Here is a 25,718-nt window from a genome sequence, read left to right as displayed (position 1 = left end):
AACGTTTCTTGTTTTTTCTGTTGCAGCAAGAAGGTGGTCCAAGCGGACCGACAGGAATCCAACAGTGCGCCGGTTGCGGCGGTCAAATAGTCGAAAGATGGCTGCTGTTCGCGATGGATCGGTATTGGCACAACAGTTGCCTGAAATGCTCCTATTGCGGCGCAGCATTGGCGGAAATCGGCCACTCGTGCTACACCAGGAGCGGCATGATCCTCTGCAAAAGCGACTACAGAAGGTAGGACTTCATTAATCTTCGATAGAAACTCCTTTTACGATTGCTTCGAAATATCAAGAACATCCAGGTTCATAGTTAACGATCGAAGGATCCAGTCGGTCGAAGTCACCTTGCAGGCTGACGATTACTTAAGTCCGTACACGTCGGAATTAATCCCTAATTAACGACGATAGAGTGCTAGCTTTGTTGCTTATGAACGTTGAAATTGCACGCGCCACTTCCTGCCCATCGAGGGTCATCAAGTCGAGACTTATAGGCGCCAGGTATCAAGTAATGACCATTTCGTTCGTACAAAATGGCTGCAATTTAGGATGCTGTAACTATTACGGCGACGCTTAACCATTGATTACACGCCACTGTTCAAATATTGTTTGTAATAACTTCTTTAATTCGAGCGTGTCGCGCACCAGCGTCAACATTCCCCATCGATTTTCCACCCTCGAGTGCCGGATGACTCGTTAATTCGTTTCCTGTTTGTCGTTAATGAAATTTAAGGACACGAGTCCAAAGTAAAATTGAAGAAGTTTATGATCGAGGAAGTAAATTTAAAATAATATCTAAATTAGAGATGGATAGAGTCGAGGGCACGAAAGGAGTTGATATAACGAGTTTCTGAAAAATGTCCGCGTCCATCAATTTTCTGTCGAGATGATTGGTCGTTGGCTGGTCGAAGGCTGTTGCAAAACATTCGTGGAACGACTCTTGGACGTGCTGGTTTCTACGAATGAAATTGTACCCGTTGAGGAGCTCATTATCCAGGTGGCACGTTGACTCGTCTCTTCTTTTAAACGTCCGAGGAACTTTTTCGATCCACCGGGCGTCGCGCTGAATACACCTAATCGGCGGGGACCGTTCCAAATTTAGAAGATTCGAGGTCGAAGCGCAATTTAATGAGAAACAGACGCAGAACTTAGTTAGCATCTCTGGAAATAGATCGGCACAATCTGGCCGCGGCCGTGTGTACGGAATCTAATGGGTCTGTCCATATTTTTTTCTTCATTGACCTGTTAACTCTCCACGAAACCGACGGCTCCTTTTCATCTCTGATTAAAGCCGGGTAATATACGAGCCGGGGCCGGGAACGGCGAAAGAAAGAACGACGAAAAACCCCCGGCGAACTTTCGAACGTTCGTTTTCGTTAATGATTCTCGTATAATTCGATTAATTTACGGTTAATTGCGTCGAGAGAGCGGGATAAATCGACTCTACCTCGACCCGTCTTACCTGTTTCGGCGTTCAGGCGAAGGAGATAATGACGGAGGTGGATTAAAAAATCGTATCAGCCGCGGAATGGAAATTGGCGATTTTTATGCGCGAGATTTCGTGCGCTAGCGGGAAACCGATGGACCCAGGGCGCGGAAACGAGAGGCTCGTCGCCGTAACGCGGGAACGAAAATTCGTCGGATTTTTGTCCACGGAATGAACTAATTAAACACACCCGACAGCGAAATATTCGTGGCAGTTCAAAAGTTCAACTATGGCGGATCTTCGCGAAATGTTACGTTTCGTTTAATTAATTCCCTCGGTGCGCTGGCGCACGAGTGCTCTACAAAACGCTCGAATTTCGGATCATTTCAACCCTTAAAACAAAATTTTTATACGATGTCGTTACGGAAGCTCCAAAAAGAAAAATCACAAAGGCTTATAAAATATACTCAGCGTTTCCCAAAGTGGGAACAATTTCAAATATTTTGAATATTCAGCATTCTTTTTTACGTCACTGAAATTTCGAGGAGTGTTCGTAGGGGGTTGGGAAGCACTGGTCCGGACCTGCCGCAACGTTCTAATCCGTAAACGCAAATGGGAAGCGTTATCGCGAATAACAAAGTTGGGTCTCCCGTGGGACGTCGGCGGTTATAAGATTTTCCCGGTGCATTTGTATTCTTCGTCGACGTCGTCTTTCTCGTCGGTACGATCGACAGAACTCGTCCGCAGCACACGTACGCCCTAATCTGTTAGCACAGTCGAACGATTTAGTCTAGCGTAGTATCAATATTTGATTACGAGGCGTCTCCGTCCCGCATGCCAGAATTGGAGACAGAATCGTCCGTCCTGATGTCCAAACCGTCGGCCCGGGCTCCTTCGTATTTCCGGAAGTCGGACGTCGCGGTGGAAATCGATCCGTGCACACAGCGCGAGAAAAACGTCTCGTTAATTGCGACCAAGTTCGTTCCAACCCTCTCCTCCTCGTGTTTCGACGCAGATACACAGGCGTTGATTTGTCTGTTACTAGACACCCTAGATATTTAAACCTTATTTCCACCTTGAAACAAACAGAAACCTCCCTCGACGCTAGAACTATCAAATTTGTAATAAAAATTGTTTCAAATTTATTCAACTGGATTTTTGCAAATTTATCCAGGCCCTCTATAAGAGAGGGAATAAACATTTATTTCCCATTGCATTATACATTCCTTCAAGTATCTATTTAATTTCTTTTGTAGAAATCAATACACTATAATTGTCGGTAGTTCTAGCGTTAACGATAGTATCGTGGATTATTATACTATTGTGCTGCATTCTATTGTTCCAGTAGTATATTTTGTGAATTATTATATATAATGCACTAGAATTTGTGTAATGTTGTGTATTTTAAAATGTGAGGAAGAGAACGCGGAGAAAAGGAGAGCTGTTTATTCAAAGACGTAGGATGGAAGACCCCCCTTGAAGCGTTGTCGTTAGAGAGACCCCGTTTGACGCAGTGCCGCGAAAAATCGGTCCCCTTTGTCGGAATCAGCCGCGACAACGTAGGCGCCCCCCTCTTCTGCCCCGGGAGTGGTGGCGTTCCACCATCCTGGCGGAGAAACGTTCCCCCGAAATTTCGATCGGAAAACAAGCCGCTATCCGAATTGAGAGAAGTAGCACTCCGAACGGAGTGACGCGACAGAAGCATCGACATCAGGCTTGCGGTAGGGGTTGCTTCAAGGGGAAAACCCGAGAAAGAAGGACGGACTGGTTACGGAAAGAGAGACGGTCCCGTGCATCGGCACGGGGGTGGAAGGAGGAACGCGTATCCGGCTAGACGAGGAACCGACGATCGACCGTAGTGAATGGGGGAGTAAAGGGGCGAGAGAGAGGAAACGATCACGGAGACAGGGACGACGGCGAAAGAGAAACGCACGAGAGAAACAGACCGGGACCCTGTAGCAACGCGGTAGGGAGAGAAAAGAGACAGTAGAGAGGCAAGCAAGGGTAGGAGGTAGTGGTTCGTTTCTTTTGGATTCAAGGAATGTTTCAATCAGTTTGATTGAAGGGCTGAGCCACGGCAAGAGGGTAAACTCGATTTACAGCCGTGCAGGAGAGGGGCACGGGCTGGAGGAAGATGGGGGAGTTTGGGTAACGTGGGTATGGGAGAACGGTTGGTGCCGCGGCGGGGGCGCGGCGGTAGTTTCGGGCGGGGGGGTGGAGGTGAGGGTGGCGGGTGCCACAATCACCGAGATGCGTCCAATCACCCCCAGCCTCCAACGCCATCGGGTTTCGGGCGCACGGACGAGGGCTGAAGGGATTGAAGGTGTACGGAGGGCGAAGGGGCTGGGGTTGCGGAGTGAAGAGAGCGGCCAATCATCGCTCGGCTTTCCGCTGGAGCGACGTCGTCGTGGTGCTGGTTTGGCCTAGATGTGCAATCAGACCGTTTCAGACCATCTCTACTGTCTCTCTTTCTCTTCTCTCTCTCTCTCCCCTCTCTCTCACTCGTCGTCTCGATCTGTCCGTCCGCGTTTCTCGCTCTCGCGTTCATTCTTTCGCTTTCTCCGCCTCTGTCTCCGGCTGTTCCTCTGGCCTCCCTCCTCGCTCCGTCTTTCTGGCCGAATACCAAATTCCAGCAATTTGGTAGGTGGGTACTTTGTTGAATCAACATGATTGGGCTTGACGGAGCCCGGCGACAGGGCGCTTCGTCTGGTCGTGCCGCGATTCCGACCGCCTGGAAGACGACGTGGACGTCGGGGAACCCGCAACCCCTTCGCGGACCGACCGGTCTGCGGATCGCGGATCCATTAACCCCGTAACGTATGCAGCCGTCACAGTCGCGGCGACCAACCGGGACACCCAACGCCAGGCAGCTTCTTTCTTTAGATACCTACATTCTTGGTCTTTCTATTTCTGTTTTAAGAGTCTTCTATCGCAACACGCGTTTTTTTTTTATGTCTTTTTGGTATTTTTTTTATAAAGAAATATACAAAACCCACAGTGAGGAAAATTAACCCCTTCGTAGCTGACTCGTTATTAGTTCTTTGTGCCCAGTTTCACAGCAACGATGAAGTTTAATATATTAAAATCAACCCATTAAAGTGTGTTAAGCAAAAATTGCTTCTGATTAAATCGTACGTCAAGGGGTTGAAACACGTTACTCTTTGCTAGCTTGCATACTTGGAATACTCCTTCGAAGACTGCAGCGATGAATTTAGTATTCTGTGAAGAATACTTAGAGACACTCGAAACACTATTTTACTTAATATTCAAACTTTTCTTTAATGTATTTAAAAAATAGTGAACTAACGAAGGATTGCATAAATTTTCAAATAATTACATTGACATATATTAAACATTAATTTAAACTTGCTCCAAAAATTCACTTACGGATTAAAATGAAAAGTTCTTTACGCGACGCTGGACTATAAATGAAAAATCGATCGCCTTTCGTCGGTAAAGAGGAAAAAAATCCGTTAAGGGGTCGCTCCGCCGACAAGGGGTAAAAACGAACGTGGACACTGTGCGTGGTTTCCATCACGCCTCCGGGAAACGTCCTGCAACCAGGCTACCGCGATCGATAGCGCGCGAAATCGATGTAGAAGTACGTACAGGTGAGAATCCTGTATGTGCATCGCGATACACCTGTGCACGCGTCACGTGTAGCCGTGAAAATCATCGTAATACGGGTCGTAAAAATGTTCTGCGCTCGCCTCGAGTCTAAATATGCAGCGATCGTTGTTATTAAACGTTGGGAGCCGCGGAGTTCTCCGCTGGGATGGTCGATAGTTTCGCGCTGTAACGTGAACGATCGTCGTCGTTCATCTCTCGATCAAGGAAAATATTTACAGTGGCGAGCATAATGGAGGCTGGCACGCGACGGCGAAAGAGGACGAGTTTTCCGCATGACAGGAATCGCGATCGACGCGGTAATGGTTGTTTTATCGCGATTCACGTGACGCGCGGCCGGCCAGAGTCGAAGGGGGGTCGAAAGGGGCGAAGAAAACAGTAGGGATCCACGGGGGAGGGTGAAAAAGTTTTCGAGAGACGACGAGGGAGGAAAAAAAAAAAAATAGACCAGAAGAGAGTAACACTCGCGCGTCCAACAGGGCCAAGAGGGGGTAATTGCAACCCCCTGCGGGCTATAGACATCCACTCTGTGTTTATTAAAATTTTTGTTTCAGTCAACAACGTAAGAACACTCTTTCTAGAGTGTACATGAGTGACAGGACTCTTCATCGAGGAGCTTTTTGACATGGTTGCAAATCTCAACCAAATTGTTTTACTTAATGTTGACTTTTACCAAATTGGTAAATGGGAAATAGTTGCATCTTTTCCAATGAGTTTTCGAAAGTATCGAGAGGTGCAGTGTTAATCTTAAATTGCTTGTTAAATTTCCTGATTGCGCCATTGGAGATCGGTGAATTTCAGGGGCCTCGATTCAGCCCGCATCGTCGTCGCTCGGAACGCGAGCGGACACGTACATACACGGCCTCCGGGACCTCGGTAGGTGGTGGTAGGTCGCTGAAGAAGGTGGAGGGTGGTGGCAGCAGCGATAAGGGGTTCATTAGAGGCAGTTTATTACTGCCTTTGAAGTCTCTCGCGTGTTGCCGTTAAGTCGCTCGATATCTCGTAATATCTCGCTCTAATCTCGCGAGGAGAAGTTAATTGCTACCCTCCACCTCTGCCACCTTCTCACCTCCGACCTACCTATATTCGCCTCCCCGTCTCGACCCCTGCGAACCCACCGCTCCCCACCCCGACGCCACGACCTTCCATACTTCTCTCCGGCCGGTTCCAACCACCCCTTCAGCCCCTTCTCCACCCCGTTCCGTGCCCGCACGTGTCGCCTTAATAATTAGACGCTTAATTCGGGCCACCATCGGGGCGAAATTTTCACCCTCGGAACCACCCCTTTCTCGCCTTTTGCACGAGTCGAAAATTTCCCTGTCCTCGGTCAACCGCGTAACCCCCCCTCCCTCGACTACACGCAATCCGCGATCCTCGAAAATATTGTAATTTTCCGAGCTCGAGCGTTGGGGTTGGTCCGTAAGTGCGTCGCGACGGCGCAATCGAATCGGACACGGAGGCTTCCTCTAACGAGAAGATCGCTGGATTATTGTTTCGGGGCACGTACAACGGCTTCGTGTCGGTAATTGGCACGATAATTATTTTTTTCCTAGGGGGTGGGCACGCTTCGTAGCGGACCAACATTTTATTCGAACAGCAGATAAGAAATACAATCAACGTGTAATAATTTACTCGATGAAAGGGTTAAAGTTTTATTCAGCATGAGCTACGAGGTATGTAATTCTTTGTTCTTGATAATCTTTCGTCAGATTGTTTCGAGCGATCGAGACAGGGCAGAAAATAATGGCGTGCGGGATTATCGTTTCGATCGAGGCGGGCAAACAGCTTCGAACCTTTTTTCGTTTTAATTTAAAACTGTGACGTACGACGAAATTTTGTCGAAAATTCCGCCGGAATTTGGAATTCCTTTCGACGCACGTAATTCCGGGCTTTGGGCAACGAAGTAAACAATTTGCTGGAAAACTTGATTCGCGGCAGAGGTCTTCTTTTATAGATTATGAGCAATTCTCGGAGCACGAGTGAGAAGGAGGTCATAAATTCTATCGATGCTCGTGGAAAGTAACACGAATCTATGGAGAATGTATCGTAATTAATTTTACGTTCCTTGAACTGGTAATCCTTGGAAACGACTGTCTTAATGAAGGCAATATTTCAGTGCTTAGCAAATAACGTCCGCCCAGCGCGTTGTAATTTACGAGGATCCTGTAATAACAGTCAATCGTTAGCGTGTAATTGTAATTCGAATTAATGCATGGAATAGAGTGTCTCTAGTCAAATTGATCTACTCCTGTTATTCTAATGTTAAAATCGCTTTAACGTAATGTCGAACGTGTATCGTGGCGCCTGATATTATTACGTGATTGCATCATCGATATTTTTGCTTCGATCGATGTCTCAAGCTGTCGCTAACAACTTAGACGATTTTCTTTTTTAATAAATATTTTTATACGATTTTGCTCCTAGGATAATTATATTTGTGGACGTCATTCGTGAAAGCTTTATGGAAACTTACGTAACCACAACAACTGGCCGCGATTATAGCCTGTAACAGCCAGATAATGTTCGATCGAACATTATGAACGCGAAAGGTTCGCCGGTTGATTTTATTATTGGCGGAACCGCGGATTTCGATATTAAACTAACGCTCATTCGAGTGGCCTGGAATTTCTGGCGGCAATTTAGTCGAAATTCCGGACATCTGGCTAATAACGGCCGATAACAAACGCGACATTATTTCTCTACCTTTGACGGTGTTTAAGCTTTGTGGTTGTGTTTCGACGGTGGACAGATACACACCGAGCAACCCAAATTTTGTACCCTCGTTGATTACAAGATTACACGATGGAAAAAATATTTTTCGCCCGGTTTAGAAAATTCATTCGTTCGAGAACATTATCGAGCATAGCCCCGGAGATTATTTCCTCGATAAGAGCTATTTCAGCTGACGTGCTTCTTGTTTTATTCGTTCCTATATCGTGTATCTCTGCCCTTATGTGCGTGTAATAATTACGTCGAACGAGCAAACGAATAATTAAATTAATTTATCTAACTAAATGAATAATTAAATCAATTTAAATTAATTTCGCTAATTAAATGAATAATTAAATTGATATTACTATGCGCACGGTATATTACCAAGTTCTCACAAAGATAACTTGCATACTATCTCTAGCATTATACAATATCGAAACGAAAAGATGGGCCCAATTAAAGTCGAAAACTGAAAATATTTTCTCCATCTTGCTTTTCGAACGGAACAAATCGTTGTGCAGAGTTTCTACTCGTCTATTGTTAGAATAAAATTTCTTGCCATCTCTGATAATGCCGAGCCTACGCAACAGCGTCGATAACTTTCTAACGAATTCTTACGCTAGGACTCGCGATTGTTTCTCCGCAGTGCTAATTGAAATGTTCCTCGAGACGGACTAATTGACGCTGTATCTCTCGTGGCACTCGCAGCCACGTAATTGCATAAGCAGTTTCGTGTCGAACGTTGAGCAATAACAACGAGTGTACCGCGGCAACGGAATATCTCCCGCCACGATCGGGAACGTTTCAGAAAACACGCCACGAAGGTGAACCTCCCCCACCCCCACAACTTCACCCGACGCTCGTTGTTCCCTGACGACAGCAGAAACGTATGAAAATCGATATTAGGGGCTCGAAAGATCGTGACGTCGATCGTACAAGGAACGAGAGAACGAGCGACTAATTGCCTCTTCGACGGGGGTTGCTTCATTTTTTCGATCGAGTGCTTAGCAATTTGCCCTACAGGCCCTCCGGCGCTGGCGATTGCACGCCGGGAAACGTGAAATCGTAAAATATATGGAATTGTGGCGCTGAGACGTCTCGAATGTTGGTACACGCCTAATGGCTATGGAAACGTACTTACGGTATCGTGCTGAAAGATTCATGAAAGAGACGACCGGACTTCTCTTTTCGCGGAGGCAGGGAAATATTTCCAAGGGTATGACCGTGTTTCTCGGAGGAAATTCGCATGCAGATTGTAGCCGAGAATTTTTCTTAAACAGAACTATGCGTTTTCCATCAAGTGAAATCGAGCTTTCTCGTCACTCCACGGAGAAAGTTATTTCAAGCATATTTCCTGGAAGACTGTATCACTCTAGGGTAGGTTCTAACATACAGGTTAATGACTGCGTGAATAAAAAAAGCAATTTGTTTAACAAAAACATTTAAAGATCTCGAAAAAATTTTGTTCACATCGTTACATATACCTCTTGGGGTAATCTAAGTTCAACTTACGAATCACGTTCATTTTAAGAATCATCACTGTATTTAGTTGAAAGAAGGACTTAAAGATATTTAAGAGACAGTCGAGTGGCTCAAAGATAGAAATGTTCAACCAACGAATCACGCCTGAAGGTTCATTTTACGAAGCTTACGAGACTTCCAACCCAATTTGAACAGGATATAAATTTCATTGGTGCAACTCGAACCGCGCGAAAAAGCTGTTACGCGTTTATTTTCGCCGCCAATAAAGAGAAATGTGTTTTTAAACGAAACGCGTCGCGTAGCCGCGCGTTTCCCGCCCGGTTTTAGCCGGTACGTGGTTCTTTGCTCGGTTTTAGCCGGTACGTGGCTGCGTACGGCACGTCGGGATATGAGTATCGACGTTATCGAGTGGCCACGTCAAAGGAGCTCGAGCAACGCGGGGACAAATACGTTTCGAAGCACGACGATCGCGGCGGCATTTATTATTCAGCGGCTCGAGGGGGTCCGGGGCGGCGCGTGTGTGTAGTTCGATCGCAGGTAAACGTCCCCGGGAACGTAATGTGGGCTTTACTTTAACGATTAGGTTTTTCGCGAGCATGCAAGAGCGCCGGCCTGTGCACACTCGTCGTCGTCGTAGTCGCGCGCGCGACAGGACGGCTCACTTGGAATTGATTCGGGGAATAATCAATGCCGGGGGAGTAACGTCGTTCGCCGTGTACGCGACGGAATAAAGCGTCGCGACGAGACCGTGTTTGCTTCCGTTTTGTACGTCGGACGGCTGCTCGTTTGCTTCCGTCCGCAAATTCTTCTTCGCTCGGACGCGACGCGACTCACTCCGACGATCTTTACAACGGGATTTCTACAGATCGATCCCCCTACCAAAACATTCCACGGCAACTTTGTTCCCTCCTTATAGTTTCCTGTGAAAATTTATTGCCTGGCTTTTTCAATAATCCTCCTACGTGTGCATCGATCGTCGACACACGAATCTTCTTTTAATTCATATAAAATAGAAGCATTTTTAATGTTGCACGAATGTATCGATCAATTGTTGTTCTTGAATTTAGAGAATTTAGAGAAATCGACAAAAGACATAAATTTGTTTTCTTGTTAACAGAGTCATTGATATTTCTGTCAAGTTCTCAGCCATCACTGAACAATAACAGCTATATTTGCGTTAAAATGACCCCGCATCCGCTTCACGAGGGTTAATGGATTCTAATTTAAACACAAGTTAGTTTGCGAATGAATCTGAAAGTTTGATGCGTTATTTGCGAATAGAGTTTGCCCGACTCCGATGTCTAGGAGCATAGAAAATTCCGCTAAACAGCGTATTTAACTTGGAGCAACTATTAATAAAAAGTTGACAGCCCGGCGACAAGTTTTTTCGATGTTCCCGATTTTCTTTTCTTGCCGTTAACCATGCCCACTGTATTTCTCTATTTAGACACTTGGCTCCAACTTTCCTATCTAATTAGTCCCACAATTTCTTAATTGGATCCGGGCGACAGCGGGGCAACTTCGTAATTTTTATTTCGTTACAGTCTTCTAATTGTTCCAAATAGTTTCTACACACTTTTGCGCAATGTCTTGGATCATTGTTCCCTATAAATCTTTCTACAGGTAAAATTAAATTGGAAGAATTACTTCGAAGATTCTTAATTATTACTTTTCATAAATTTATTCCAACCTGAAATGATTCAAGACGAGAATGTCCCTTGCCTGTTCATTAATTTTTCAAAGGAATCGAAAGCCAGGATCACCCTGTCTCGAACGCATAGTCTATAGGGGATAATTCTGTTTTCCAAGGGTTGTTTTGAAGTGTCTCTTTGTAATCGTGGTACTTGTCGAGCAATATTTCTGACTTTTAAAATTATCACGTAACGACAGGTCGATGGTTAGCAACGAAAGAGGCACCTGCCACGAGTCCACATTCCGAAGAGAACAATTTCGTATCGACAAGGGTTGTTTTCAGCTGATTTCCCCGGTAATAGTTGCGGCCGTTTTATGCGCGGCCAGAACAGATGCGTGAATTTTCGTAGGCGGGACTATTGAATATTTGATGAACATCGATGGCATCGTTTTGCTAACACGCGATCCCGAATACAGTGCGCATCGATCGATGGAAACAACATTTTGTTCGGCCGCGGATATCGACTGGTCGGGGTCGTGCGAGCGGCCGGAAGGAGGAGGAGGAGGTCCTCTCCTTTAATATCCAGGGGGTGGGCAAATGTTCCCGACGGAATAAATTTAAATATTAAGTTTAATCTCAAATTAAATCTCTGAACAACATGAATTTCAAGTCGACTGTCCCTTGTTGGAGGCCGAAGGAACACGAGCGACGCGCCAGAAGACACGAACGAGCCTCGAGGACTCTGGGAAAACGCGAAAACTCGGAAATTTTCCCAACAAAAAGTCATCAAAATTACCGAGAATCTCACAAAAAATTCTGAACCCTGGCAAACCATATGGAAGCTCGAAGTCTATAATTTTGTCAAATAAATTCAAAAGAAAATTCAAAATAAAAAAATAGAACGCAGTTACAGATTTCGATCGAACGTTTTGGCGCGAGAATTTCGAAAAGTGCGCGTTTTTCTCGTTCCCCACCGGCATAAAGAGTGTCTTGAACCAGCGCGCGGATAGAAATTCACTGAAACGCTGGTACCGCATGAATTATGGAACGCCGTTCGCCGAAGGACCTTCTTTTTTTCGACTATGCACGCTGAATGCACGTAATAGCGGGGAATAGAGTAATAAACGATTCATCCGAGTCCGTGGGAGCAGCGCGCATACCTTAATGATCGGGGATACAGGGATTTGCATAGCCACACAAGCACGGCTCGGTCAATCAGTGACCCTCCGCGGAACCGTCATCTGTTTTCATGGTTATACAGGGTCATCGAGGAATTCGTGTCGTTTCGAAGTCTCTTTTATGGTGAGGGAGTTATAGTTGTTCGCGAACTGCAGTTAATACTGTTTTATGCTCTCGATTTCCACGTTCGAAAATAAGTCGGGACTCGGTATTCAAGATACGAATCGAATGAGCGTTGCATATAAATCGTGACTCTCTCGTAACAATTTTTCTGATACCTGGCGTATTAAAGTCTAATAGATTTATTATCAACGTTCACCGCGTGTCCTCCCCTTGTCAGTCGCAGTCACCGATCATGACATCCCCGACGAGACACCTGACAGAGTCTTCGAAACGTCGATTCTAACGTGTTGCTGAGTTGACGCGAACCGCCTCGAAGTAAAGCACCCTTGTTGCAATAAGTCTTGTAGACACTCCGGTACCTGTGTTCACCTGTCCGATGCGCGAACAGACACTCCCCGATTTTGCTACGATGATAGGTCCAGTCAGTCTCTTTGGAATATAAAGTAGTCGTTGAAGGATCGAGGCTTGTCAATGAGAAATCCGTGGACTCGAGAGAAAGCGAACGAGACGAGCGATCGCGGCGATAATGGCTAGTTCGATGCTGGCTGCGTTGACTCGAGTAACTCGTACGTCAAGATTTATCTAAAGGTCGGAGGTTTTTCTCCGGTGATATTCTAATTTGCTCGAGGGAGCGTGGCACGGTGTCCGGATATTTCCAGCGATCAAAGATCAAGCGTCCAGGCGTTGCGTATAAAGTCGAGCGGGTCGGGCCGCGGCGATTACTGAAATATTAAGAACGTGCTTAGGCACCGCGGGTCTATTATTAACCTCAAAGGGATCCTGTCAACGCGGACTGCGCGTAAATACCGTCTTAATATGTTAGCGGTGACAAACGCGGCGGGCTTCCTCCTTGGATCGCGGGATCCGCGAACGCGTAAAGTAAAGTCTTCCCCCCGGGTTACCGACAAATCGGCCAAACTTGCGCCTGGCGGACTTATTAGCGGCGTTAATTGCGAGCATCAACAGTGCACGTGACGTGTGAGACGTCCACCGAGTCTGAGGAGCCTTTGCATGTTCGAAAACTACTGAACAAGGCAAACGGAATCATCCTTAGACCGGGGACGATCGAGTCAAAGCAAAGGAACACCGTCTGACTTTAAATAATAAAAATAAAAATGTAAATGGCAGAGCAAGTAAAAATATACTTGAAACGAAGTAATCTTCGGTGTAAACCAGATGTAAAATAGGAGATTGATTTAAAATAGTAAAAGTAGTACAACAGGAGTGCAACGATTGTCTAAAGTATTTTGATCGATGGATTTGGAGAATAGTTTTAATTAATGGATTTGAGCTTCCTCGTTGGGGAGGACGTAGTCGTACGAGAGTATCGTTGGTTAGACAACGGCGAAAGGAATCTTGGAATATGGCGGAGATATCGGCAGAGGGATCTGAAACGAAACCGAATTTATGCATCGATGCCTCGGAGGAATATCCACGCCGACGAAAATGTTCCCCAAGTCACGAAATAACAGAGGTGAGTTCGAGAACCGGTTTCAGAAAGGAAAACGATACGCACCGCGTTAAGGGGTTAATACACTGTCCGAAAAGTTAGTATTACAAGAAAGTCAGCGAATATCCCCAACGCTTTCGAAAGTATTTCGACCAGACATTTGGAATACAATCTTGAGATTGTACGGATTGAGATTTTATAGCTTTTTCGATTCTCATTAGATTTAAATAGAATTTTAGTCGAACTTCATTTTTTAAGGAGCCATTTTATATCGGATATTCCGGCTTAGAAAGTCGCGGGATTTCGATCATTTTGCCGGAATAAGTCGGGGCAAATGAAATTTCCCCCCGCATCGACAGTTCCTAACGAAGCCAATGAAATAATGAACGCGGAAAAAAAGATTCGTAAATGACGTTCGCCGGTTGAAATTTTCAGCGGAAACTGTTAGCGGAAGTCGTCGTTAGGATAATAGCTGCAACGAGGGGGAAAATAACCGCGAACGAACGATCGGTTTTCCGTTCGTTCGTCCAGCGCCGTGTTTTCTAATATTCCTTCGCTCGTAGCTGGCTTTCGATGTGATTGCCTCGCGCCACGTTCTCCCAACAGCGAATGATGGATTGACGGAGGTTAATTAGTTACCGGGTGTTGCGCCGAACATCCGCCGCAGTTTCCTGCATGCGATTAATTAGATTTTCGCGATTTTGAGGTTCGATCGCGCGCAACGACGGGCTCTCAAGACGCCCGAAAACCTCGAAACAACTTTCAATTTCCAAGTTCCTTTCCTAGAGGGGGACAATTTTACGAATTACCAGTCTTATTGAGCTAAAATTGTCGCAATTTCAATTTACGAATCATCATTGTATTTAGGTGAAAGGTATTAAATATTTAATATTTAAGAGTCAAACGATAAATGGTTAAAAAATACAGTGAACAGGCGACTGTGGAACATCAATTTTTGCAATCTTATCGTGCAAACGAGAGTTCCAGTTTTCCATTTCTGGAAAATTTGCCCGCGAAGTCAGCTCGCGGAACGGTCTTTCCCGCGATCTAGAGATCATTTCTAGTTAGACTGTCGGCTTAAAGGGTAGAGTCGAGGCGCGCGTGCCGCAAATAAGCGTCGATAAATCCGAGACGGAATACAAGCTGGTCGGGCCGCGGGGCAACTTAATCCAGGGCCAAATTAAATCGTGGCCCCGACAAATCTGTGCTTTCCGAGTGATTTGTGGCTCCGTTTGATGCCGCCCCCATATCGGAAATAGCTCGAACCGTTCGTGGACCGCCCGATGGTGCCTCTCACGAACGAACGACCGTGGCTGGCGGATTCTTCTCCTTGCGTTTCCCTTTTATCCGCGTCCTTTTCTTTTCGTTCACGTTTCGCGGAACACTACGCCCCGAGCGAACGTGTGTTCTCTGCCTCGTTCCATCGATAGGGACTCCGAATTCTTTCACGCTTCGTTAAAACTTCTGGTCCATCTTCCTTCGTTACTTTCGCCTCTCATGATTCGGTTTCTTACAACCTTGGCAAAACTAATAAAATATTTCGGGGTCAACCCTTCGATCGTAGAAGAAAATCATCCACGAGTTAAATCTTATTTGCGATACAGAGTGAACAAAATCGGTGTGTCTGTTTTGCTTTCAGAAAAATCTTTGTAATTATTATTGTTATTAAGTATATGAGTGTGTAGAGGATCCAGGGGTCGTAGAAGGGTTAATGATCGTGTTCCTCCGAAGAAAGAGAGGAGGATTTGGAGTCGCTTAACGTCTCGTACCGCGGATCGATACCCCTTAATGGCGAACAAATTGTGAACGTTGACAAGGGGATTGAAACGCGAAACAGACGAACCGAAGTTCGCTAATTGCCAGGTATAATCGAAGCTAGCGGTCCCGAGGAGCAATTTTAACGGTCGCGAGATTCTTCGCGGTGAGATCATCGCGAAAACGCGCATCGGGAGGCCGTGACGGTTCGTTTGCGTCGTTTTCCACGTGCCACGCGTTTCCCAGCCGGCTTACCTTGCGACCACGTCTGCCCGGGGACTAATTAAGGGCCTCAAGAAACCTGCGGGACAACCTTTGACACTCTGGGAAGACGTACATTACCGCTCGACGGTTGATTGCTAGGAAAAGAAATTCGTTATTCTTCCGCTCGGCGACTTAAGCCGCGTTCCCACGTGTTGGAACGTCGCCACGCGGAACTGGAAGATCGAGTCTCAAAGTGAATATCTCCCAGGATCAAATCCACGCCTTGTTTCAGACGTCAATATTTTTTGTGGACGATTTTTCAAAGGAACGTCCTCTCACCATTTTTCCAATTGTTTTTTGTTAGTCATCGCGTAACTTTTGTCTGAATAGGCGAAATATAACAAATATGGCGGACGTCTTAGTAAGGCTATGCCTGCGAACCTTGCCTCAACTCGATATAGTGATTGATCTCTATATAAAGAAGTGCTTGAATTCAACTGCTTCCCGCGGTTAATATAAGGTAGCATTCCTTTATTCCGGAGTTTCATTAAGTGTTTGACATTTGAGTTAACTTTCACGTAATACGAAATGGACTATGATATATTAGTTATCATGTTTTCTCGAATCTTTGCGTCCCACCGAGTTTTTCTACGTTCACCACAAGATTTGCGTAAGAATAGAAGGAAGTTGTAATGAAGAATCTTTCGAATGGGATTGAGTTGAAACTACAGTCTGGACAAAATCAATTAACCGCTCACGGTTAGTCCCTCGACTGTCTGGTACGTCGTGAGCGTGTGCCTGGAGGTTTACGCAGAGACCAGATATAATAGAGTGGAGGAGTATTCTCTCAGTGGCCTGAAGCGACCAGTTGAATCTGCGCTGATTATAATAGTATGTACTCTAGGTGCACTTGCACGAATTAACGTTTTGTTTAACGTGGTACATCGAACATGTGCTTGCACTCTCCACAAAAATATATTCGACTCGAAGAAGCGCGTTGCAATTAAAAAATCGTAGTCAGCTTCGTTTCTCAACTCCAGAAACGTTCTGTTTTTTCCAGTTTCCAGTTCGCATTCGATCGATTTTTATTTCCATTTTAAGGACATGCTCGAAACATTGAACGAAGATAATTAAACCCGGACTCTATTATTCTAAATTGGATTTACATCCCCACGAGCAATCAGCTTCGAAATTTTAATGATAATATAATGTTCCGTCCCTTTTCTTCGATCCGTGGCCGCTTTTTATTTCACAATTTACTCGGCGGACCACGCGAGCAAGGGGGGAGGGGAGGTAACACTCGACGAGAGCGAACAGAGGGATCGGAAAAACGAGGGATCGATCAGAAGTCGCTAACGATCGAGAACGAGCATTGTTGGCGGGCAGGGTACGAGCGTCACGGAGCCACTCTCGTTTTCGACGACGTCAGGGTTTATTCCCTTTATTCCGACGAGACCGTTCGATTTTCGCGGTGTTTCTTCTCCGCCCGTCGGATCCGACAGGAAGAATTAAAATTCATGGGCGCGCAGCGGCGCGGTTCGTAACAACCCGGGAAGGGGAAAAAGAACAGAAGCAAAAGGTACGAGGAGGGGACAAATAAAAAACAGTTCGCCCTGTGGACACAAGCTCTCTCAGCGACTTCATTTCTTCACAATAGTTGCGCGACATTTTTGTCGCTCGACGATCAAGTTTATCCGACGTTTTGCGGCCCGACGCGTGGAAAATAAACCGCTCCGTTCAAGGAATATTCTTTTTATTTGTTGATATTCAATGCCTGCACGAGATTTATAAATTCGATGATTGAGAAGGCACCCCAATTATTGTCATCCGATCAAACACTGGAGTAAAAAATCCAATTACTGTCCCCTAATCAAGTGTCTTGCAATACTCTTGGTCATAAATTTCCCAAAATTCACAAACTCGACGAGACACCCTTTCATCAAATTCCCTGGACGCGATTTCTGCGTATCTTTTTTGCGCGACGCGGAAACTTTGATAAAAACTTGGGTAAATTATTCGATCGAAACGATTCGGGTGTCCCGACAAGGAGGGCCGTTTTTCTTTGAAACGAAGGACGAGCCTCGGTGCGGGCAGCGTGTACACGCGCCAAGTCCCGTCAAAGCTCGCGGCCAGGGTAAACCACCCCCTCCCTGGTGGACGCGTTTACCCTCACGAAACGTAGTCTGCGGCCACGTCGGAATCGTTTGCTTGTAAAAATAGCGGCCGCCTAACGGCATTTCGGGAAAAACTGCCTGGCGCGAATTAACGGGTGTAGCTCGCCCTTAATCCTCGCGACGATATGCTCCCGGTGTTTTCCCCTCTTTTTTGCCCGCTCGCATGTCGGCCCTTTTTGGCTGTTTCATTAACGCCGGTCCGCCCGGTCTTGCGCAACTTCGTGTTGATTTTTCTTTGCGTCGGATCGAGACGACTCGTTATCCGACGATACCGGGCGTCGCGCGGTAAACCTAATCTGGGGAGGGAAAATATTCATCTTCGTTCCGGGGAAACGCCCCTCGCGAGGGGTGGCTCGCCGGGTCTAATGAAAAACTAAAATTGAAAAACATTGGAAAGATTCTATAGCGGTGCCTTTAATATTTACTGTTCGTAATAGAGGAAACGCTTCCAGAGGTTTCGATCTCGAATAATTTTTAAACTATTAATCAGGAACGACCGGGACCATATATCATTGCGTTCAGGATTCCAAGCTCTATCACTGTGCAAAAGCTCATTTAAATATCTGCGAGGTCCGTGAGGAATTTCCCTCGTGAGTATAGTTCCGCGCCGCGGCGCCTGGAATACCGAGGCCAGACAGCCTATAACCTCCTGATCCGAAGATCACGAACTTGTTCTACCCCCTGGCTCTGCCACTACCAGGGGGTTATTGGTCTCGGAATAACTAGCCTTCTCTTCGTTATCCGCGTCATAAAAGGAACGGGTCTCGCGAAGATCCACTTGACCCTAGCGTGCAATGGCTGCGAGGATGTATTCTTTTGGGTCTTTCTCACCGGCAGAGTCTACGGATCAAATCCTCCTTGAACGCGACCCTTACACTAGGGCCCATTAAAAACATCTGCGAGCGTTGCAGATTTCATACTCAGAAAAGGTGGCTCCTCAAAATTAAAAAAAGATTTCTAGAATGAAGAGACACCAGGAACAATAATTCTAACGAATCGTCAACCAGCTTACGGATACCCAACGTTGCACCAGTGAATATCGTTACTGCGGCTGGTACGATTAAATTGAAATTACGAGGACGTCGAGGGGTTGCGAAGGGGTGGACAAGAACACGGTCCAGCGACGAAAGAAACTTTTAATAGGTCGACAAAAGGAAATCTGTAGAAAAACTAGTACACAGACGGAACGGGGGGAGGGGGTTCGAATGACAAATGGGGGGATTCAGTTTTACAGGGCGTGAACGGGGTTCGAGCGCGATCGACGTCCAGGAATTCAGGCACCCACCCCCCTCTTTCCACGTCTAGCGCACGGTGGTTTGTCATTCAAGGCACGCTGCCATAATTTGATATATTAGGTACACATAAGCGACGGCTGATCGCGGTTATTAGGTTGGGTACACGGTATAACCACCCCCGGACCCTGTTCGAGCAACCCCTGACCTATTCGCCGACAGCCCAGCCACCCTTCGTTGTCTCTGTTCCTGGCAGACCCTCTGTCTCGCTCTCTCTCGCCTCCCTTTCTGCCTTTATACTATTTCTATCTCCTTGTCCCTCTCTGTCGCTCCCTCTTACGCGATTCAACCCCCTCGATCCGTACACGGAGACCCACACAGAGCCGCCCAGGACTCGTGGAGGTGCTCGCGCGCACGTCACCCCACCTCCACCGCCCCCCCTTTTCGAACCGAACGTCGTGCCCGGCGATCCTGCCTCTCTTAGCGTGGAAATTCGCATCGCGGGGCTATTTGCTATGCGGCTCGTAGCCGCAAAATAGGATTATTATTGTAGTCGTGCGTGCCCGGCCGCGCTGACAGGGCGGCCAAAGCAGCAGCGCGCGAGAGTTCGTCCACGTTGGGAATTTTAAGGATCATCGGGCGGTTCGACGAGGAACCCAATTGGTACCAGGAAATTGAGTCCCGCCGGTTTAAGGGATGATACTTATTTTTTTCTTTTCTTTTTTTGCGGAGGGTACAAGTGGGTGGAGCCGTCTCCTCGCTACGACGCAGATCCCGCCGGAGTGGGGGAGTGGGCTCGAATAATTTAATTTAAACACATCGGAAAATTAATTTATCGATAAATGTGCAACGAATCGTTCCAATAATAAACGGTAATAAATTATTTTAATAGTAAACGGTAATATATTGTTTCAATAATAAACAATGATGCATTTAATAATAAACAGCAATTAATTAATTTAGCAATGAATTTCAAACGATGATTTCGATAAATTTATTTCTACTTCGTACCGGGTGAACCGTTGGTTATGTGAACAAGAAAATAATACGGTTTATTCTCCTTTGATATAATGTCTGTGTTAGAGATCGGAAGCGGAGGATGGTTACTTCGTGCACCTGACTACTCGTACTATTAAAATAAATGTCTTTTATGATTAAATTATTAAGAAATACCATGGCTTTCAATTGCTGTTTTCGTTGAAACTAATTGGTCATTTGGGCAGCTTCTCCCGTAAGAAAGTTTACGTTTCAAAAATGTCGCGAGACAAAAAAGGTGTCACAGAAGCAGCCGCGAGACAAGATCCGATTAAGCGAGCCATGTTTCACGGTGGTTGTTTCTTCTTGTTACGTTAATTAGAATGTATGAAGGGAAGAAAGGTATCGATGATTTCCAAGTCCCTTCATTGCCTGTCGAATTCTAATTACCGTGGCATTCCGACGTCGAGTCATCGGTCCGTCTTTGCACGGCCATCGAATTATAATCGGTCTCGAACCACGGTTCGACGATTAATTAATCGCGACCATCGAGGCCCGTCCATCGCTTCGACCAGCCTCTGATCGTTTCCAGCTTCCTTACGGGGTCAGGGAATCTCGATTAAAAACGAATACGGCCGAGAGAGCGCGCATGAATTATGTAAGAAATTGGCGGATCGAGGTGGGGGAGCTCGATTAATTGGCAAATCTACAGGTTCACTTTCGTTCTCGCTAACGAGTACAGTCGCTTCGAATTTTTCGGCACTTTTTACGCGTCGTATTTTTCCATCACAATTAGATATTAACCCCGAAAAGGGTAAAAGGGTGGTTCCCCCCGAGCCCACCTGTTAGTACATCTTTAATGTATGCCACATCCAACGTGTAAAACATTTTCGAGGCATCATTTATTGTCGTGTAAGGTCTCCTAAAGAATATCACTAACTAGATTTTTCCTTTTTGTTTCAGGTAAGCCTCCCGGAAATTTAACACAGTTGATCTCCTACGAAATTTCTAAGGTATTTATCGTGATTAATAATATTCAATTTGTTAGACGAGGAATAATATCTATTATTTCGTAGCGGGAAAGCTCGAGATAAGCGGACAGTGGACCGTATATACTGTTCGAAAGTTTAGAATTTAGAGTTCGATGCAATCTCGTGTTGCTCTCGTCAGATTTCACGTCGAATTATGCCGTTTTCATGAAGTTTCTAGTCGCGTCTAGGTTTCTACGTAAACACCCGGGGGTCGAAGGTCGAAATTTTCAGGATAATCGTCGAGAGGAATCGGTACGAAGGAGCATTTAGAATTCTGTGCTGGTTGTTGACGACGCTTAATGATACTCTCGCTAATGTTTACGCAGTTCAGCCACGCAATTTAAACTCCACCGGAAAGTGGCGTGCATAATTGGATCTCGTAGCATCGCTTGTTTTCTCTTTCGCGGCGGAAAACACGCGAAAATTGAATTTTGTACGGCCGACGACGTTTTAAGGCATAGAAATTGCGAAGAACCTTCAATTTATTGCAAACGGGGTTTCCCACTTTTTTTTTTTCTCTTTTATTTTCAATTTAACACCGCTTCACCCTCTATCGTTACTTTTATTAAATGAATCCAAAAACGAAGATTGTTTCCTATATTTTTCATTATAATATTATCACGTACGATGCGAATGATTGCTCGTCTGAGCGTATCTCTCACGAACGATTATTTGGACGCTGGAAATCGTTAAAAATTTCTTTTAGGCAGACAATTATTGGGGCGCGCGGAGTCTTCGTCGTTTATTCTTTGCTGGTACGGATAGAATCGAACGAGCAAAAACTAATTAGAGGGGAGAGAGAGTCCACGGTACATCGATAACGCGAAAAGAAGAGGGGGGATGAAAAGGACGGATTTCGTAGGGGCGAAATCCAGCGAATTCGGGACGGCTAGAAATCGAAAAGATTCGGAGGCTGGCGTGTACGCGACCGTATCATTATCCCCGGTGCACGTACAGGCACATCGGTGTGGCCCGGTCAATTAAACACGAAAACGGTCTAGTCCGTGTGCCCTGGCCCCCGTATTTCCGGTTGGCGTTATTTTTCTCTTTATCTTTCGACCGGTTGATTTCAAAGCGAGAGACACCCCACCTTGCGCCACGGCCTCTCGTTTCGAGTGTATCGATGAGCGCGTAATTGGACGCGGCGGATAATTGTTTCGCTGTCCAGCTTCTCGTGTTAGCGAGCCTTTTAGACGGCGGACTCATTACCATTAAGTGGCGCGTCGCGTCGTTGCCTGTTTATTGGGAGCAACCTGTACCCCGCGATTCGTGCGACGAAGCGTCGTTAATTGCGTCGAAATATTTCTTTCAAAAAGTCGTCTGACCCCGTCGAACGCCATTCGTGTCTCACGGATCGAGAATCGAAGGAAATTTTTCAATACGAATAGCTTTGGGGACTCGATGCAGAAGTAGACTCTAATGGTGTTCCACAACAGTGAATGCAGTACAAAAAGGTATTAAACAACATTTCCATAGAGCGTCAAACAAATTTACTACAAATCAAAAGTGAATTTTTAAAAAAAATCGTGCTGAAATTTTTCGGCGAAAAAAAAAATTTCAAATCGTTCTAAAAAAATTATGTATAGGTAGAAGGGTTAATTACAAGCATTTCTTGTCAATACAGATACCCCCGAAATCCTACGCATTTTTGAGAAAAAAATTCATTACCGAAAATACAATGTCTGACCATATATTGAGTAGTTCCACTGAAATTTCATATGAATCTTTAAAACATCATAACTTCTAAACGGATTGGACGATTTCAATTTTTCAAAAAGCAAACTACGCGTATTTTGATGAAGAATATGAGGAAATCGCAAAAATATTCGAAAAGTTGATCCTTGACCCTGTAAAATAAAAAAAACTCCATAAACTTGGTCCAATTTTCAAACAGGCATAACTCCTATAGTCGTGAATATATTGCAATGAAACTTTTTTCTGAAGTAGAGCCCATGGGTACCTACAAAAAAGTATTAGACAACTTTCGTATAGGGCATCAAACAAAATGACTAAAAATGAAAAACTAGTTTTTAAGAAAAATCGACAGGGGATAGGTGCCTCAATTTTTCGACGAAGAAAAAAAAAGTTCAAATCGTTCTAAAAAAATTACGTTTAGCTTGGGGGGTCAATTACAATCATTTTTGGTGAATAGACACACTCTCGAAATCCTACGCACTTTCGAGAAAAAAATTCGCGTAGGTAGATAAATTTTTAGGCGAAATTCAAAAGTTTCAAATCATACTGGAAAAATTATTTTTGGTTGCAGGGATCAATAACAATCATTTTTGGTAAATAGGCATACCCTCGAAATCCTACGCACTTTCGAGAAAAAAATTCGAGTAGGTGGATAAATTTTTTGGCGAAATCGAGAAGTTTCAAATCGTTCTGGAAAAATTATTTTTGGCTGCAGGGATCAATTACAATCATTCTTGGTGAATAGACACACCCTCGAAATCCTACGCACTTTCGAGAAAAAAATTCGAGTAGGTGGATAAATTTTTTGATGAAATCGAGAAGTTTCAAATCGTTCTGGAAAAATTATTTTTGGCTGCAGGGATCAATTACAATCATTCTTGGTAAATAGACATACCCTCGAAATCCTACGCACTTTCGAGAAAAAAATTCGAGTAGGTGGATAAATTTTTTGGCGAAATCGAGAAGTTTCAAATCATTCTGGAAAAATTATTTTTGACTGCAGGGATCAATTACAATCATTTTTGGTGAATAGACACACCCTCGAATTCCTACGCACTTTCGAGAAAAAAAATTCTTTACCGAAAATATCGTCTGTGGTAGAATCTCCAGAATATCGTTTGACATAAATTGTGTTCGAAGGACAGATCATTTGCGGTCTGTCGATACATGTTTCCTCGCAGGACAGTGTTTTCCAAAGTAGGGGACGCCTCGTGTCCCAAAGGGGCCACCATTATACAGGGTGTATCGCCTATCTCTATCGCCTGAAATATGTCACTCGATTCACATAAAAGTTAAATGACTTCGAGGGTGACATAATTTGACGCGATTCGAGAGAACATTTTGAAGGCCACATCGTATATTCCGTTGGAATGTTTAATATCGTCGATAACATCGTCCACCATTTGATTTTTCTACGACACGTTGTATTGCCGCTATCCGGAATTTTCCTAGTCGAGAATGCATTTTACGTGTTGGAAGCGGTTGTGTTTGAGGATTTTTGGCAGCCACGTGTGACTACGGGTGTGCCTCGCTGCGCTCTGCGTTGCCCATGGAGGGGGAAGGTTTCCGCTTTTCCCTTCTGTGTATTGTTCTGGGATTCCTGGGAATCAGCCTGCGACAACTGACGGTCGAAATGACCCATGGTCTGGTTTATGCACATGCGGTGTCCTGCTGTCCAAGAATCCCACTTTATGATGTTCCGTAGGTAGCGATGTTAGGTTTGAAGTGTGCAAGGGGTCGTCCTGGCCTCCTGCTGTTTAATTTGTCGGGACACGACGAGCGTGTAGTATTTTTCCACGTTGAACTTCACGAGGATCCAATTGTGTAAAGAAATTCAGCCCTGAGGAGACTTTTCCATTGTCGTGATAGAACGAAAACCCCAAAATGCAATAATTGATACATCGGTAATAACAATTTATAATCGTTTCACTCGTTGACACGAAAATCCTTTGTTCGGTGTTTAAATTATACTAATGTCTCTTTTGAATAACATCGTTAAAACCTCTTGGTCTGTGTTTAAACATTCACGGGTCGAGAGGTTATCTACCTTGTTCCGACAACATTCCAGCACACTCTGGTCAAGGATTTTACGACTAACCCTGTAATGAGAAGGTTAAAGCGATAATAACCTGGCAGTCGCTCGGACAGCCAATAAATTGTTCGGGGGAATCAATAACTTATCGATTCCAGATGAGTTTCGCAACATTTCTGCGGATGGACTATTAAGGTTACGTGGATGTAGCAATCGCGATTCAGGAAAGCTATCCCATTGCGATGTGGCATCGTTTTTCGACGATCGAAGTCAGGCATTTTTTCCTTAACTAAACCAGTCGATACAAGTATATTCAGCAGTGCGTGTGTGCATATCTTCTAGCGTTACAACGAACCGAGAAGACTTAGGATCACTCGTGAAGAACAATCGTCTACAGTCCATTACGTAGTCCTCAAATTTCGTTTGAACTCGCGTCGTAGTCACAGTATATTTCGCGCCGGGAAATTTTCGACGGAGTAAGGTGAATCGGAAATAATTTATTGAAAATACTGTGTACCCACTCGCGTCCCTCTTATTTCCCTCAAGTTCCATCAGGGTACGCTGCCTGGTTTCGTCCCTGTCGCTCGCCCCTTTGCACTTTCTCCCCCTCTTTCTCTCTCTTCATCCCTCTGTTTAGATTCATACAACCTTCTCTCAGTCCCTTTCTCTCCCTCACACTCCCCGTTCTCTCCGCGCTGCCTCTCGTTATACAGGTACACAGATGCGTCTCGTTTCATCCCTGGTAATTGCTTATTAAATTCCTGGAGGATGAGGCGTAACCCCCGTCGGCCCGCCGCCCCCTACACCGCCATTCCTCTATCCACCTAGAGGTATGTACCGGGCCAGAAGGGAGACGTCCGACAGAATTGTTTTCCCGTTACCATGAAAATATGCCGGAGAGCGGATCTTGCCGCGTAATTGGATTATTAATTAGATTGTTAATGAGACAGATTTCCCGTTAAAAGGGATCCCCGACGAGTGGGCGGAGGGG

General features: G+C 45.3%; 1 protein-coding gene across 4 annotated transcripts in view; it reads left to right on the top strand.

Annotated features, from left to right (window-relative positions):
* Positions 1 to 25,718, top strand: part of LOC122396021 (LIM/homeobox protein Lhx9) — a 441,838-nt gene that overhangs the window by 372,111 nt on the left and 44,009 nt on the right. For all 4 annotated transcript variants that reach the window (XM_043394097.1, XM_043394098.1, XM_043394095.1 and 1 more), the window contains one exon: positions 27 to 235. In XM_043394097.1, coding sequence (XP_043250032.1) covers positions 27 to 235 — 209 coding nt within the window. The remainder of the gene's footprint in view (positions 1 to 26; positions 236 to 25,718) is intronic.

The sequence above is a fragment of the Colletes gigas genome, unplaced genomic scaffold (genome assembly GCF_013123115.1).
Source record: "Colletes gigas isolate AHSC1104 unplaced genomic scaffold, ASM1312311v1 Colletes_gigas_Sc00006, whole genome shotgun sequence".
Classification (NCBI taxonomy): domain Eukaryota; kingdom Metazoa; phylum Arthropoda; class Insecta; order Hymenoptera; family Colletidae; genus Colletes; species Colletes gigas.
Note: the sequence above shows the minus strand (reverse complement) of the source record. Positions and strands in the feature narration are given on the sequence as shown.